At 36.5% G+C, this 18059-nt stretch overlaps 1 protein-coding gene and 1 pseudogene across 1 annotated transcript in view; both read left to right on the top strand.

Moving 5' to 3' along the window:
- LOC101823668 (vomeronasal type-2 receptor 116-like) overlaps positions 1 to 6654 on the top strand; it is a 31092-nt gene extending 24438 nt beyond the window's left edge. The window contains exons 6-7 of the mRNA XM_040751450.1: positions 197 to 320; positions 5711 to 6654. Coding sequence (XP_040607384.1) covers positions 197 to 320; positions 5711 to 6654 — 1068 coding nt within the window. The remainder of the gene's footprint in view (positions 1 to 196; positions 321 to 5710) is intronic.
- Positions 6655 to 9058: 2404 nt separating this feature from the next.
- LOC101823929 lies at positions 9059 to 16506 on the top strand (annotated as a pseudogene).
- The last annotated feature ends 1553 nt before the right edge of the window (positions 16507 to 18059 follow it).

Genomic DNA, 18059 nt, shown 5'->3' with positions numbered 1-18059 from the left:
TCTCTTGATCCATTATTAAATGCATTGAACTTTATATCATATACTACATTGAAATAGAAGCTATGTATCAAAGCAAGGATCTACAATTGATAAATATAACAACATGTCACCTTACTGTTCTATATTGCAAAATTGCATTTTACTTGTTTTACAACTGTCCATTCCTGATTATTTTCACCATGTATTTGATTTTCAGCCTCCTAGCTCTGTGTGCAGTGAGAGCTGTCTTCCTGGACTCAGAAAATCTGCACAGGAAGGGAGGCCTGCCTGTTGCTATGATTGCACTCGATGTCCAGATAATGAGATTTCCAATGTCACAGGTAAATTTCATACTCATTGTGCAATTCCCTACATCTCCACAGTTTTCAGTAATATCTAAGCAGATGAAATGTTTCTGTGAAGGAAAAAAAGCGTTCTTTTATGTAGAAGCGAAACTATATTGGTTCATTTTATCATCATTTAATTAATTCTTTGTCCATTGAAATTCATACTTTATTTATGTTGTTGATCCACTATAGCTATTGGTCCTTTCATAGAACAATTTACATATCAGAAAATATTCTGTTTTATTTCTCCCTGGCATTTTGTATACACACACACACAGAGAGAGAGAGAGAGAGAGAGAGAGAGAGAGAGAGAGAGAGAGAGAGAGAGAGAGAGAGAGAGAGAAATTAAGAGAGAATTACTGACTTGTATTTCATAGCATATTTAGTTCATAGTAAGCACTCATTTATAGGTTGGATCTTTATGACTCTTAGTAGTATATTTTTAGTCATGTTTCTAACTTTATCAGAGGTGATCTGAAAGGTTGTATTTTATTTACTCATGGACATGTTTTTAAAATGTTTCATTTTACATTTTTATCAATTTGTTATATCTGTGAGTGTTTTGCATGTCTGTAGATAGGTACCCTTTAATTACATTGTGCATATAAAAGTCAGATTAGAGCAACAGATCTCCTGAAGGTTTATGACAGACATCATTGTTGACCATGCAGGGGTTGCAACTTAACCCAGGTAATCCTGACGTATAACAGGTTCCCTATTTTCCTCCATCTTTACATGAGTACCAGAAATATCATAGCTATGTAACTTCCAAGGAGAGGGATATCCTTAGATCACATAGGTATGAGAAAGAAATCTGAGAAATATCACCCTTTACAACTGCCACAATCAACATAAAATACCTTGGGGTGACACTAACCAAACAATTGAAAGACCTGTATTGTGAGGACTTTAAGTCTTTAAACAAAGAAATTAAAGAAGACAGGAGAAAATGGAAAGACCTCCCATGCTCTTGGATAGGTAGGTCAACATAGTAAAACTGGCAGTCTTGTCACAATCAATCTACAGATCCAATGCAATCCCTATTAAAATTCCAGCACAATTCTTCACAGATCTTGAAAGAACAATTCTCAACTTTATATGAAAAAAAAGAATCCAAATAACCAAAACTACCCTGTTCAACAAAGCGATGTTCAGAGGCATCTCCATCCCTGACTTCAAACTCTATTATAGAGCCACTTTGGAAACAAGTATGGAGATTCCTCAGGAAAATGGGAATCAGTCTACCACAAGATCCAGAAATTCTACTTTTAGGCATATACACATAAGATGCACATTCAGACAACAGAACATCTGTTCCACTATATACATATCAGCATTATTTGTAATAGTCAGAACCTGGAAGTAACCTAGATGCCACTCAAGTGAAGAGTGGATAGAGAAAGTTGTACATTTACACAATGGTGTACTATTCAGTGGAAAAGAACAATGGAACCTAGAAATTTGCAGGCAAATGGACAGCATTAGAAGAAACTATCCTGAATGAGGTAACACAGTCACAAAAAGATAAACATGGTATGTACTCATGTATATATGAATTTGAGATATGAATCAGGGGAGTTCCAGCCTACTCTCCAACTGCCAAAGCATCTGGAAAAGAGAACCTTCATCCAGTCACTGATGGAAGCAGAGGCAGACACCCATAGCTAAACATTCAACTGAGCTCCTGGAACCCAGTGACAGAGAGAAAGGACTGATGAGCAAAGGGGTCAACACTGGGCTGGCTTAACCCACAGAAACAGATGACCTGAATAAGGAGGACCTCTTGGACCCCAGACTAGGAGGTCAACATGGGACTAATCCAGATCTCCTGAATATGGGTGTAAGTTAGGAGGCCTACGGAATCTATGGGTCCTTGGGTAGTAAGCAGATCAGTATTTATCCCTGGCATACAAATGAAAATTCGGTACCCACCCAAAATAAGGGATGCTCTCTCTTGGGTAATGACCTAGGCCCTGCCCTGAATGAACTGACAGACTCTGGAGATCCCACATGGAGGCCCTCACCCTCCCTGGGGAATGGAGTGTGGATTGGGTGGGGGGCTGGTGGGAGGGCATGGGAGGAGTGGTGGGATTGACATGAGAATCAAGCTTGTTACTAATTTAAATTAAAAAAACTTTAATTATAAAAAGATCTAAAACCTGTTTAGACCCAGAAAACATCCAATATGGTGGTCCATCAAAAAGCTATTATGGGAGTATTCCATTGAACACAAATAGTTATTTTTATTTTAATAATATCTTTTCTTAAATTTTATTTCTGAATTTAAATTTAAATTAGAAACAAGGTTGCTTCACATGTCAATCCCAGGTCTCACTCTCTTTCCCTCCCCTCCTCCCACGCTCTCCCACCAATCACCCACATAACCCTTCCTTTACCCAGGGAGGGTAAGGCCCTCCATGGGGGTGTCCATAGTCTGTCATTTCATCCAGAGCAGAACCTAGACCCTCTTCCAAGAATCCAGGGTGAGAGTGCATCTCTCATTGTGGGATGGGCACCCAAAGTTCATTTGTATGCCAGGAATTAATAACGATCTACTACCCAAGGCCCAATAGATTGCCTAGGCCTTCTCACTGACACCCACATTCAGGGGGTCTCAATTAGCCCTGTGCTAGATTCCAAGCCATCAGTCTGGGATTCAAGAGATAACCCTTGTCAGGTCAGCTGTTTGTGGGGGTTAAAACAGCCCAGTATTAACCCATTTGCTCATCAGCCCTCCCTCTCTATCACTAGGTTCCTTGAGTTTAGTTCAGTGTTTAGCTGTGGGAGTCTGCTTCTGCTTCCATCAGTCATTGGATGAAGGTTCTGTTTCCCAGACTCTCTGGCCATGGGATTGTAGACTGGCACTCCCCAAATCTATGTCTAAAATCCAAAAACGAGAGAGTACATACCATGCTTCTCTTTTTGTGACTGAGTTACCTCACTCAAGATTGTTTCTTCTAGTACCATCCATTTGCCTGCCAATCTCAGGATTCCATTGTTTTTTTGTGCTGAATAGTACTCCATTGTGTTAATGTACCACATTTTCTCTATTCACTCATCAGTTGAGGGAAATCTAGGTTGCTTCCAAGTTCTGCCTATTGCAAATAATGCTTCTATGAACATAGTAGAACTGACATCCTTGTTGTGTGAATGTGCATCTTTTGTGTATATGCCTAAGAGTGGAATTGCTGGGTCTTGTGGTAGGCTGTTTCCCATTTTTCTGAGGAATCTCCTTCCATACTGATTTCCAAAGTGGCTGAAATATTTTAAACTCAATGATTGCTATATATAATAAATTTGAATCTAGATTTGTATCTCTTCTGAGTTAGTTTGATTAATCTAAGCCAAATAGTGATAAATAGTCCTTAACTCATTGTGTTCAATGAATTTATTCTCTAAAATTAGATAATGGAAGCATTATTATACATGGAAGGGGTAAATTATGGAATAATTTTGTGATAAATATGTGAAAAGTGCACAACACTTACATTAATGACAGTGTTGTAAATGTGCCAGGCATAAGAAAACCCTTTGTTCCCCATCCTTGTTTTACTCCTTAGATATTGTCTCCAAGTTTTCTCATTCTAAATATTCTTTCTATCTGCCAGTCCTGCTAAAGCATTCTCCTTTCTAAGTATTGGACATTCAACACATGATTAGACCAATCAGGTATTTTAGACAGGAAAAGAAACACAACTATAACATAAAAGAATACTACATATCTTTGAGTCATGTAAAACATGGATCCACAGTGTAAACAAATGTAACTTACCTTCATCTAATATTTCAGAGCATTCTCATGTCAATATATATCCAAGGAATGGAAAGTAGGCCTGACACATTGAAAACAGTAAAACATTGAGTACACTTAGACATAATGTCGAATATGGAGAGAAAACCAGAGTATTCCCCAGTCTTAATGTTACTGTGTTATGAGATTCTTCATATATAATTGGAATGTTTTGAATAATGTAATGGCTTCACTGAATACTCAGATGTGTTAACATTACTTCATAAGAAGAGAAAGCTTCAAAGTTTTGGTGACATTACCTTTCCTAATTTTAAAACGTGCATATTGACACTTACTATACAATCAAAGACTTAATGTGCATATAGAGAATTTGAGTACATTGGAGCCATGACACGTTCATGTATATGTTAAATATATTCACTAGAATAGAATAGATTGATCAACATTGATCAACATTAAAGCCTGCATGGTTGAAGCATATTTTGAAAGGAGACATTTCAAAATATGTTTAGTAAGAAAAATATTAAAATATAAATACTAAGTAATTGAAAACAATGAATCCCATACTTCAAAACCTGTAGAATGACATGTGACTAGCTTTATATTACTTTCAGTTTCAAAACAACATGACTTACAAAGCCTATGCTTTTACTAAGAAATTTAAAGATTGTGATTCTGAAGCATTTATGCTTACTTTTAATCATCAGAAGTGAACATACAGAAAATAGTAGACAGTGCTGTGAGAGTGAGATGGTATTATGAAGGCATAACTGCAAGTACTAACAAATAAAATGCTGATGATGGTAATAAGAACACACAGGCAGAAGCAAAATGATAAGTTCTTTTTTCCAATGTATAATTAATGAAAATTTTAAAGAAAAATCAAATTAGAAAGTCTACTTTGCAAAATAATTGAATATTTTAATTGAATGAAAAATACAAATACATTGTTATTTATATCTTTTGAATTGAAGATGAAACTCAATAACTAAAAGTGATAATGTATCTCACAAGTATTCCATGGCTAACTACAACCAAATTAAGTGTATTATAGCTCTCTGTTGAATTGATCATTTCTCCCTGGAAATGACAAATCAATTTCACAAAGGAAGGTTTTAAAACTTACAAGACTGTAATATTTTCCACTTACACAAGCACCATTACAGAAGAAACAAACTGGTAGATTCATTCAATAAAACTATGCAAATTTGTAGATTTGGGAGTGATAATTGAGAACATTACAAGAAAAAACTGCACATTACATACCCATTGTACTGAACTCACAGGAAAAATAACAAAGTGAATCAAGAAAGAGGCGATATTATCATATTAGGATTATGTAATTTAATTCAGTAATTTATAAGTAAATAAATAGAAACAAAGTATTTCCTATTAAAATTATATTTAAGTACATTGATAAAAATAGCCTGGTTCATTTTATATCCTATAAAAAGACCAATCTGGAATGATTAATTGGAGAGCATTTGGGAATATTCTCAATTGAGCATTGTTTTACTCGAGTCTGAAACAACAAAGGAAATGTGGGAAAATGGGAGAGAGTTGGTGCTGGGAGTAGCTTTGGATAAAAGTGTAACCAGATCAGAGATTCACAATATGTTTAATTCCTGACTAGATATGGATCATTGTGTGAGGTGTCCAGAAAGTCACTATGCAAACACAGAGCAGAGCCGCTGCCTCCAGAAAACAGTGAGATTTCTGGCCTATGAAGACCCTTTGGGGATGGCACTTACCTCGTTGGCCCTGGGATTCTCTGCACTAACCCTTGTCGTTCTTGGTGCCTTTGTGAAGCACCACCACACTCCCATTGTCAAGGCAAACAATAGGAGTCTCACATACATCCTGCTCATCACTCTGACTTTCTGTTTTCTCTGTCCATTGCTCTTCATTGGCCATCCCAACACAGTCACCTGTATCCTGCAGCAGAGCACATTTGCAGTTCTGTTCACTGTGGCTCTCTCCACAATCCTGACCAAAACGGTCACTGTGGTTCTGGCTTTCAAGATCACAGTTCCAGGGAGAACGGTGAGGTGGATAATGACATCAAGGGCTCCTAACTTCATCATTCCCATCTGTACCCTTATCCAACTTGTGCTCTCTGGAATGTGGCTGAGCACCTCTCCTCCCTTTGTTGACTCAGATGCTCACACTGAACATGGATACATAATTATTATATGCAACAAGGGATCCAATATTGCTTTCCATTCTGTCCTGGGATACCTCTGCTCCATGGCACTTGGGAGCTACACTATGGCCTACATGTCCCGGAACCTGCCTGACACATTCAATGAAGCCAAGTTCATTGTTTTCAGCATGTTGGTTTTCTTCAGTGTGTGGGTCACATTCCTTCCTGTCTACCATAGCACTAAGGGGAAAACCTCAGTTGCTATGGAAATCTTCTCTATCATCTCATCCAGTGCAGGTCTCCTAGGTTGCATCTTTGTCCCCAAGTGCTATATTATTTTGTTCAGATCTCATAGGAATGTGCTTAATTATGTCAGGAAGAAAGCACATTCTAGGAAAAAACTCAATTATACAGCTCAGTCAATGATTTTCTAAATTATATAGACACATTTAAGCCTGCTTAGGACCTACACAACTGACAGAGATAAAATAGTAACTTATGTTTTTATATTTATTGGATTCATTTATTAACTAACCCATCTGTATTTCCCCATCTTTACATATTTCTTTAACTGGAAAGCTGACTTCCATAAATATTCATTGCATGTCTCAATGTTAAAGAAAATATGAAATAATGTTAAAGAAAATATGAATAAGATATGTATTCATTCTTTACCTCTTCAACATTGCATTTATAAGAACAAACATTTTCATATTTATCCATGTGTTTTTGATGACACTGATGTTTCCTGGATTACTTGTGTTAGCATTTCATGTAAGATTGCTATGAAGAAAAAAACATTTTTAAATGAATATGAATTTGACATAAAGGAATTACTATGTCAAATGATTACCTAATGAACTACATACTAGAACAGAGTGAATCACAATTTATTTCATAATAATAACACAAAGTCGGATTTCAGTAATCAAGTACTCACCCAAAAATACAATCCTATGAGGCTTCCTTTAAGTCTGTGAAGAATGTAAAATGTCCAGCTGTAAGAAGTTCTGTAGAATTTGTACTCATGTTTATCTTTGGCTATAGATATCTAATTTTTTTGTGCACTCACTCATTCACAATTCAATTTTAATAAATTGCTCTACATTCTTTCAATAGAACCTCTGTATTTTGTGACTCCTGAACATTTATTAGTACCCATTTCTGCATACTTTACATACATTTTATAAAAGATATGTAACTCTTTGGGAACTACAATTCTAAGGCTTCTTATTTCATATGTAAAATACATTTGCATAAATGCCTATTATTATTAAATTTTTTATTGGAAAGACTTTTAACTACTTTTCTCTGAGGTAATGTCTAGAAGTTGAGGTGTGATTTTTTTGTATGGAGTAGATGTATGAATAATGTTTCCATATGCCTTCCCTTAGCCTGTGTCTTATAATCAGCAAGTTGACACATTTGATGCAGTGGCTATTAATAACCAGTGATTGTTAATATTTGTTATTTTGAGTGGCAGTGTATGTATGTCTCACCTTAAGGATTTTATGGTGTGGGATTATCTATTTCCTGTGCTGTTGTTTGTACAGCTAACTTCCTTGTGTTGGAGTTTTTCTTCTAGTGCTTTCTGTATGACAGGATTGGTGAATACCTCAACTATCATTATATAGCATTCATGTAGTAACTGTTGGAACCAGATTCAAGATCCAGAACAAAGCACCAGGCTCTGCTCTATGAATCTAGACAAAGAGATGGAGGATGTAGTGTATAAGAAAGGAGGTTAAGCTCATGATGTAAAAATCAACAGAGACAGCTGATTCAAGGTCTTGAAAACTTATGATCAATAGTCAAACTGCTATGAAGAATCCATGAGACCAAACTAGGCCCTGTGTATGTGGATGACAGTTTTAAATATTGGATTATCTGAGAGGCCTCTGGTAGTAGGCACAGAATCTATTCCTGGTGAATGAGCTAGCTTATTAGAGCACATTCCCAATGGTGGAATGCCAAGTTCAGCCTAATGCAGGGAGCAGGGTATTGTCCTTCCCCAACTTAATGTACCAGACTTTGTTGACTCCTGATGGATGCCTTTACCCATTGGGAAGAGTTTATAGGGGGACAGAGATTGGAAGAGAGGAGTAGGAGGATAGTAGGAGTGGTAGGAGGGAGAACTGTACGTGGAATATAAAATTAAATTAGAATAAATTTAAAAACACATTTCTTGTAGAATATGTTGTGATCATTGTTTGTCATTGTTTGTCCTCCCTTAACCTCCTTAAATACCCACCCATGAAACCTCACAAGTTCTGTTTCTCTCTCTTTAGAAAAGAAGCAGAAAAAACCACCCACCCAAAACAAAACTAAACAAAAAAATCAAACAAAAATAAGGGAAAGGATATAGAATACTTGAAAACACACACACACACACACACACACACACATACACACACATTTACAAACATAGGATTTCAGCCTGTCACAAAATCTAATTTAATAATGGCGTAAAACTTTGAGGAGCAGCCAAGGATTATAGGATTTGAATTCATGTGTACTCCAGGAAATGGAAAATATGCTTTCAGTTTTGTGTGTCTAAATACCTGATGTTTAGCTGCCAAAGGGCCTGGGATAAAATACAATGCTACAGTTTTATTAAAGGAATAACATTTAAAAATGACACTTAGTAACATTCTGGAAGATATTATTGCCTTCTTCACCATTGAAGCTTTCTCCTGATTCAGATAAGGGCAAGTACAGAGACCCACACCCAGACATTATACTAAGAATGAAAGATCCTGGAGTTCTCACTCTAAGTGGCATGTCTCATTCAAATCCCTCCCCTCAGGCCACAGAAAGCACTGTGGGAGATGAGGCAAAATGTGTGTTGGAGGCACAGTGGAGAAAAGACAAGAGATTAAGGCCTGTAAGTCAACAGGTTAGATGCAGATATGAGCTCTCAGAGTCTGAGGAAACATGCACAGGGCTTAAAGAGGTCTATAGCAGATAGGGTTGTAGAGCTGAAAGGGGAAGTGTAAAAATTCCTCTATTCATACTAAGTAGCTATTTACCATTACTAGCCAATAAATGAATGTCTAGTTTTCTCTAATATACTCTCACTAGGAAAACACAAATATTTTAAGTATAGCCTAGAAGACTACCATTAGATTGACAACTGAAAACAAGTATAATGATGTCTTTTGAGTTTCTTTCTTGTATCATAATGTCCTTTCATGGCTTTTTTTTTTCTTCTCTTAGGTTTTACTGTATATTTTGTGTATTTATTATGGCTTCTTGTTTAGAAGTTTTATGAGATTCCTGAGTGTGAATAGGTAGCTCTCTATGCCTAAATCTGTTTCTTTTGTGCCTTTTGTCAAGTTTCTCTTGTGTGGTAATTTTGTACTACTATGATGTGTTAGTTTTGTTTCATATATTACTATATATTACTTATGAGAGACAGAATGATATTTGACCCGGGCATAAATTCAATGAAGATGAACTAGGAAAGGAAGACACTGAGGAAACTGTAATTAAATGCAAGAAAAAGATAGTATCCGTAAATAAAAAGAAAATATAAAAAAATATATGAAGCATAATTACAATACATGGTATCTAAAAAAATTATGAGCAAGCAAAATTATTCAAAAACTAAGAATTATGAGCCCCCAAACTTATAAGATATTATGACTGCATTTTTAATTTTTTCTTATTTATTGCAAATATATACTTTATGCTCTATATTCTTTATTTTGTTCTTTGGTTTTTCCAGACAGCGATTCTCTGTATTGTTTGGGAGGTTGTCCTGTAACTCACTCTACATACAAGGCTGGCCTCAAACTCACAGAAATCTGCTTGTCTCCGACTCCTTAGTGCTGGGATTAAAGGTGTGCACTACTAACACCTGTATTTCACTATATTCTTATAATGAATTTTGTTCCCTACTCCTCAAAATTTTCACTACCTTCTTGAGCACCCAAAAATCCACTCTTTTACCTTTCTTTCATGTTAGAAGCACACATACATGGAAAATAAATTAATGAATTTGTAAATAGATGAATAAACACATGAATAAAATAATTTATAGTTGGAAACAAACAAATAGAAAAATATAAATTCCCATTGATTCATATTGTGTTACCATGTACTGCTGGACATGGGGCCAGCCCATCAGTGTCTTTGTGTTCACTGTGAGACCTCACTGGAAAAACATCCTTTTTCCTCTCATTTCCTAAGCAGGCCTATGGTTTTGCAGTGATTAATAGAAGAGTTTTGTATTGTCTTCTTAATCATCTGAAGCAATAAAAAATTGGTCAAAAGGAAAGTGGAAATTGTCTTTAAATAAGATCATTCTCCTTTTTGAAATGTAATAATTACTTGGACATACAAAATAAATGAAGATATATTATGTCACTAAGAATAACTTTTGATTCTAGATAAAAAAATCTCATGAGAATGATCAACATCCATATTTATTGTACTAACAAGTACAACTGTTGTGGAGAGAGATATAAGCTACAAAAACCACATTTACACTCTCAGACATCATACTTTTAGCTAATGCACTTCATAGTGTACATTTCTCAGGTTCAAGTATTACAATAGCCTAAAAGAATCCAACATACACAACAGCTCACATAGACAATGACTATATAGACTTATTAACAAATAATTGTTCATCATTTTTATTGTTTTTTTCTCTCTTCCTTGTGTAAACAAATGGAGCAGAATGAAATGGAAGATACTCTTGCTATGATTCCTGGTACTTAAGAGATTTCATAATTATTAAAAGGAAAGTCATGGTAGGATTCAGGTGAGCTGCAGGTGGTGAGATTTGTCTATATGTACTCTTCATAGCAGAGGACAAGAATCCCGACACTAAAGGCTATAGCCTAAGGCATGTAGAACCTTCAAATGTCTGTGAATAATAACCTACTTTTCCCACATATGCTCAAACATTTCAAAATCCTACAGTCTCCTCATATTATGATAAACTCAGTGTCACAAAAGACTAAATAGCACACAGAACAGCAGTCATCAATAAAATACACCAAATTTCAGACCCACAATAGATATCTAACTGCAATATTGATATGATCTGGCCATCCTGCAAAAGCCTGCAACATCAGGTCGGCTTACTTTAACATACATTCCCTCCATGGGTGTTCAGCTCCACTTCAGGCATACGACTTTTCTCAGCAAAAGATTCTGGCTCTTCTCCCTTATAATACTCTGGAGTGGACTTAGAACATTGTCAGTTAATTAAAAAAACTTGATGAAAAGTTCATTTGCACCCCATATTTGCAACACTTTTTACTTCCTGTATCACAGAAGCTTTATTAAAAATGCTATTTTGTCCTTTCATGAACTTAAACTTGACCCTGATGTCTTTAGTCATATTTGCATTAGTCTCTTTCTGATGACCTTTGGGAATATATTTGTATTTAAACAGTTTCTAGCAGAAATACATTTAACCAGCACATTCAGTCAAATACATTCTAAAGCATGTGACATATTCTCATTTTCAGTTTTCTATGGGTGTTTTTTCAACTGAAAGGAACATAAATATGTTAAATGTGCACAACATAATTTTTCTGTTTAGTGATAGTTTTCTCTGTGCCAATTCTAAGTGCTTTGTTACAAAGTGACTACAACTTTAACTCACCGGTATTGACCCAAGATCAAGGAATTGCTCATTTCTATTTCGTAGTTCTTTGTGTTCAGTATGTATTTTAGATTTTCCACTTCTTTCGGCCATATTAGTTCTAACACCTATCTGTATCCCGTGAACATTTTGCCATTGTTTGCAAGCAGGAAAAGTAAAATGAGTCCATACATAATTTTGCATTGCATTCAACTGGAATAAAGTTGAGTTTCCTAGAGTATAACTCTTGAAGAATATTCTCACTATTTCTCTCCATGCATGTGTCAAATTCCCAAAACTCAAAAGCTGATGGTGTGTGCTGGTACCTACATCCTATCTCAATGCAGGGATTTGGTTCCCCTGTGTGCTTGAACTAGGTGTGAGCATGTTGTCACACTTAATTTGAATTCATTATCTCAACTGAGTGTTGTGTGCTGAGGAAAAAGTTTTCTAGGAATTATCAAACATGTCTGTCCCTTACATTCTTTATGCCCCTTCACAGTGATTCAGGAGCCTTTTGAGGGGGGAATATGATATACACATTCCAAAGGGCAGACAATTATCTACTTATTCAATTGCCAACTGTTTGTCTCAGTGTTAGTCACCATCTACTCCAAATAAAAGCATCTTTTGTGTTAGTTAAAATTGGAATCACTATTCTCAAACATTGTGTTATAAAACCTATTTAATTGGAAAATAAGTACTTGATTTTGCTTTCTAGCAAAATGTAAAAGATATTTGTAAATCATCAGCCTAAGACAATGGGTAATAACATAGAACTCACATTCATACTTTTAAGAAAATGACCATAAAAAAACATGAAGTCTCAGGTTGAGATGAAAAGTTTGGGCAGAATTTTTGGAGTACAATATGAGTAGAAAACTTGGGGTAACAAAAGAGAGAGCTCATTCCTTGGATTTCAAGAAAGAAAAGGGACTGGGATCCAGAAATAGGTATCAGAACCCATATAAACAAACAAAAACCTGAAAAGCAATATAGTATTCTGAATGAAACTGTTCACACCTCCAATAATAGAATAGAGGATAGATACAGGTTAAGGCTTCTGGGCAAAGAACCCTCTTTCTGAAAGTTTCACATTCCATTTCAAAGAGAGACATAAGGTGCTAGTATGCATTAAACTTATGGAGCAAATTTCTGTGACAGTTTTTCTTTCATCCTGTGACTAAATTCCTGCAGTTTCATGCCACAAAGACTCCATTGTCATTGATTTCTGCTGTCCTTCAGTGCAAATTTGGATTGTGATTTCTCTAGTATGTGGTATGATAGATAACTTACAAACTCCTATTGTTATTGCAGCCATCAAGAGCTCCTTCTGTATAAGCAATTATTGTTTATTACTGGGTGCCACCTTGCTGATGCTGATGAAAATAACTTGATGAGTCCTGTCCATAATCTAGCACATAGCACATAGCTATATCATAGAATGGTGAGGACAGAAGACACTATTAGACAAGACATATACCACCAAAAAACCCAGACCCTCTTAGTAGATTCCAGTATATGTAGTGACAACACACTTCTTTGGTTGTTGATGTTTTTTATTTTTTATTTATTTTTTCTATTACTTTAATTTTAAACAGCTTGCTTCACATGTCAATCCCAGTTCCCTCTCCCTCCCCTCCTCTCATACCTCTATCATCCCCCCCCCAGCATCCCACCCTATCCCTACTTCCTTCCACATACAGGATATCTAGAGTATGTCATTTTCCTCAGGGCAGGGTCCAGGCACCCCCCTAAGAGTCCAGGTTGAGAGAGCATCCCTCTTTGTGTTATGGACATAGAAGTTAATTTGTATGCCCAGGGCCCCATAGGTTGCCTAGGCCTCCTCACTGACTCACACTCAGGGGATCTGGATCAGTCACATGCTGGCCTCCTAGCTGTCGGTCTGGGGTCCAAGAGCTCCCCCTTGCTCAGATCAGCTGTCTCTGCTGGTTTTGCCAGCCCTTTCTTTGCCAATTTGCTCATTGCTCCTCTCTCTCTGTGTCATTGGGTTTCCTGGGTTCAGTTCAGTGTTTAACTGTGGGTGTTTGTCTCTGCTTCCATCAGTCACTGGATGAAGGTTCTAGGATGGCATATAGGGTAGATGTCAAGTTCATTATCAGGAATGGGCATTCAAGATGGTCTCTCCACTATTGCTTAGCTTGCTAGTTGTTGTCATCCCTTTAGATCACTAGAGGTCTCAAGATTCCATTGTTTTTTTCTGCTGAGTAGTCCTCCAATGTGTAAACGTACCACATTTTCTCTATCCACTCTTCAGTTGAGGGGCATCTAGGTTGCTGCCAGGTTCTGGCTATTACAAATAATGCTGCTATGAACATAGTGGAGCAGATGTCCTTGTTGTATGAATTTGCATCTTTTGGATGTATGCCTAAGAGTGTAATTGCTGGGTTTTGTGGTAGATTGATTCCCATTTTCCTGAGGAATCTCCATACTGCTTTCCAGAGTGGGTGTATGAGTTGGCACTCCCACCAGCAGTAGAGGAGTCTACCCCTCTCTCCACAACCTCTCCAGCATAAATTGTCTTCAGTGTTTTCGATTTTAGACATTCTCACAGGAGTAAGACGCTATCTCAAAGTTGTTTTAATTCGCATTTCACAGATGGCTAAGGATGTTCAGCACTTTCTCAAGTGTCTCTCAGCCATTTTATATTCCCCTGTTGATAATTTTCTATTTAGTCCTGTGCCCCAATTTTTGATTGGATCCTTTGGTGTTTTGCAGACTTGCTTCTTGAGTTCTTTGTAAATTTTGGAGATCAGCTCTCTGTCAGATGTGGGGTTAGTGAATATCTTTTCCCATTCTGTGGACTGCCTTTTTGTCTTATTGACTGTGTCCTTTGCCTTACAGAAGCTTCTTAGTTTCAGGAGGTCCCATTTGTTAATAGTCGTTTGTGCTACTGGTGTTATGTTCAGGAAGCGGTCTCCTATACCAATTCGTTCCACAAAACATAAGTCCAAATGGATCAAAGACCTCAACATAAATCCAGCCACACTGAACCTCTTAGAAGAGAATGTGGGAGGTACCCTTTAACATAATTTTGAAAGCATAAGAACCAAGGCACCAAATTGACAATGCCAATACATGAGGTTACACAACTTTTCCATCTGATGAGCTTCTTTCTCCTGATTTCATTAACAGTCCTTCTACCAAGAGCAATTCTACTCCTTCTTCAGGTATGTATTCTAATGGAAAGGACAACAAGAAAGTTAAAGGAGACAGACCTTCCAATGTTCTCCATCTTTACAAAATTCCAAGTGATGACACCAAAACAGAGGTCATATGATTAGGTCTGTGATTTGGCAAAGTAATTAATCTTGTGAAGTTGAAAAGAAAGATCCAGGCCTTTTTAGAAACAGCTTATGAAGAAGCTGCTGTTGCTATTGTAAAATATTAGACTCCTGTTACTCCACATACATGAAATCAGCCTGTTTATATTCATTAATCCAATTACCGAAAACTTAAACCTTACAATCTGCCTAATCAGGATAGAGCCCAAGTTGGACTACAGCTTGTCAGTACTGTGCATTCAAAAAAGTGTCCCATCCTGTAGCGAAGGCCCAGTGCTACCAGGGCAGAGTCCTGTGCTCTGGATAATTATTGAAAACCTGTTCTAGCCTTTCACCCTGGATGTTCTTCACCAGATATTTCTAAATTTGACATGGTCTTTAAAATGATCACCTTTACAAAGAATAATCAGTTTCAAGCCTTGATTCAATATGCTGGCCCACTGAATACACAGTATGCTAATATGGTTTTGGATGGTCAGAATATTTATAATGTGTGCTGCACATCTGTATGTTGACTTCTCCAAGCTCACCAGCCTTAATGTGAAATATAATAATGACAAAAGTAGAATCTTTCCTCGTTTTACCCTTCCTACTAATTATGGTCAGCCATCTCTTGAAACTCCTATGGCAGTTGTTTTTGTGCAACAACGATGCAGGGGTTTCTTGGTTTGCCCCTGCCAATGGATTTCCTCAAGGTACAGGTCTATCTCTCCCAGCTGGCTCTGAAGCCCTTGGCAGTCTCACACTGCCATTCCTGAGGCAAGTGATATACCAGGGAATTATGTTCTGCTTGTTTAAGAACCTCAGTCCTGATTTTATCATACCACATGTTCTTTTTATGCTATATGGAGTGTGTGGTTATGTACATCGAGTGAAGATCATACTTAACAAGAAAGAATGTGACTTGGTGCTGATGGCAGATACAAGTCAAGCTCACCTAGCAATGAACCATCTAAGTGGTCAGAGACTTTATGGAAAAGTACTTCATACTACACTGTCCAAACATCAAGCTGTTCAGATCCCTAGAGAAGGACAAGAAGTTAAATGTTTCACTAAGGACTTCAACAATATTCACTTACCTTGCATTCAAAAGCCTGGCTCAAAGACCTTCCAGGGTATCTTCCCACCTTCATCCACTCTGCATCTTTCCAACATCCTCCCTTCCGTTACAATGGGTGAAGAACATTTTTACAGAAGCTGGATGCTCAGTGAAGTCTTTTAAAATCTTTCAGACAGATCATATGATGGTGCTCATTCATTTGGGGTCTGTGAAAGAAGCAATCCCGACAGGCATAATTATTATTCACTTGGGTGTTTTCCCAATTAAGATTTCAGATATATTTACACGTGAATACTCAATAAAGCATGGGAAATTGGAATAGTCTCCCCAAAATTTGCTTTCTTCTTTTCACCCAGACACTATATTAATTTTCAGGGATATTTTAAATTACATTGTTTCCTTTATTTTGAGTTGGGAGCTGCTATGTAGTTTATTACTTCATGACACACAACATCTGGCATATGTGTAGCTAAAGTTATTGATAAATAAGGAAAATCATAAGTGTTAAATGTAATTCTGAAGTACAGATGACGTTTAAATATGAAAGACTATTGAAATAATTTTCAGGAATTTGTGTAGCTGTGTCAGTGTGTATGTATAAATAAGTGTACGAATATACACATACTTTTTTAATGTTATATATACATATGCACATTACATACTTTTTATTTATTGACAAAATTAAAAAATAAAATTAGGTAACTTATGATATACATTAAAAGAGCATGTTTGAAGTCATTAGGCTGTGTCTAAAATTAGCTGTAGCATATGGATACTGTCCATATTGAGTTCTTTAAGGTTTGAATTATACAGGTCTTAAGTATTTGTGTTGGCATACTTCTAAATATGGGGCTGGTAGAAAATTTGAGTTTTTTAGTTTTACTTTGGCATGTACTTATTCAGTATCTTTTAACCAGAGGTTTATCTTTGCTGTTGATCTTTGAGAATACCTTGCTAAGCTAATTTACTTTATTTTGAGGAGTGTTTCACATCACTCTTCAAGGTATCCTCACTTATACAATGCATATAGAAATTCAGGACTTAGGGAAATAGTAGTACACATTAATAATAGTGCTGTATAGCAAGGTGTTTTACTATGCGGTTTGGATAACTCATATACTGGTATATTATGTTTCGTGACATGGAAAACTAGATAAATCATGCAATCTCTCAATTGACAATTTCCTACAGTTTCCAGTTTCCCATTTCCCCATAAAATGTCATGAGATCTTCTGGAATAAATACTAGAAGCTGTTCTTTGTAGCAGTGTTTGAACTGAATGTTATAGACTCACACTGCCTGTCTTCTTAATTCCTTCTTTTGATTTTATCTGCTGTGGTGTTTAAGGGTCCTGTTGAAATTTAGGGATTAGCCCTTATGAACCAGTCATGGTAACACAAGTATAATTGCAGCATTGAAGGAGACTGCAGGTTTTGATATTAAACCAAGCTTGGATTGCAGAACAAGTTCCATGCCAGCCTATCGAAACCTTACCTTGTGTCCTCATTTCTCCAAATTAAAAAAAAACTCTGAAGAACTGACAAAATGTCAATTTTTAAAGTCTTCATTTCATCAGGCAGAACATTTGTGTTTGAATATATTGCAATGTTCTTTCTCTTCTAGTTTCATTGAAGATTCCTGGACACAAAATGGCAAACTCAGAAATAATTATCTTTTATGCCACAGTGAATCCACTTATAAAGCCCCAACTTGTCTCTTAGAAAACCCAGTGTGTACTGCTATTTTTAAAAGCAAAAAATCATGCCTGTGATCAGAGCATTTTTCTTAGATTTTCCTGTGCCTTGATCTATTACCAATGAGAATAACACTGCCAGACGTAAATTATTCACTGTTGCACTAAAACAAACACAATTT

The sequence above is a fragment of the Mesocricetus auratus genome, unplaced genomic scaffold (genome assembly GCF_017639785.1).
Source record: "Mesocricetus auratus isolate SY011 unplaced genomic scaffold, BCM_Maur_2.0 Super-Scaffold_100008, whole genome shotgun sequence".
NCBI classification, from domain to species: domain Eukaryota; kingdom Metazoa; phylum Chordata; class Mammalia; order Rodentia; family Cricetidae; genus Mesocricetus; species Mesocricetus auratus.
The sequence above is the reverse complement of the archived record's forward strand: the minus strand, read 5'-3'. Positions and strand labels throughout refer to the sequence as shown.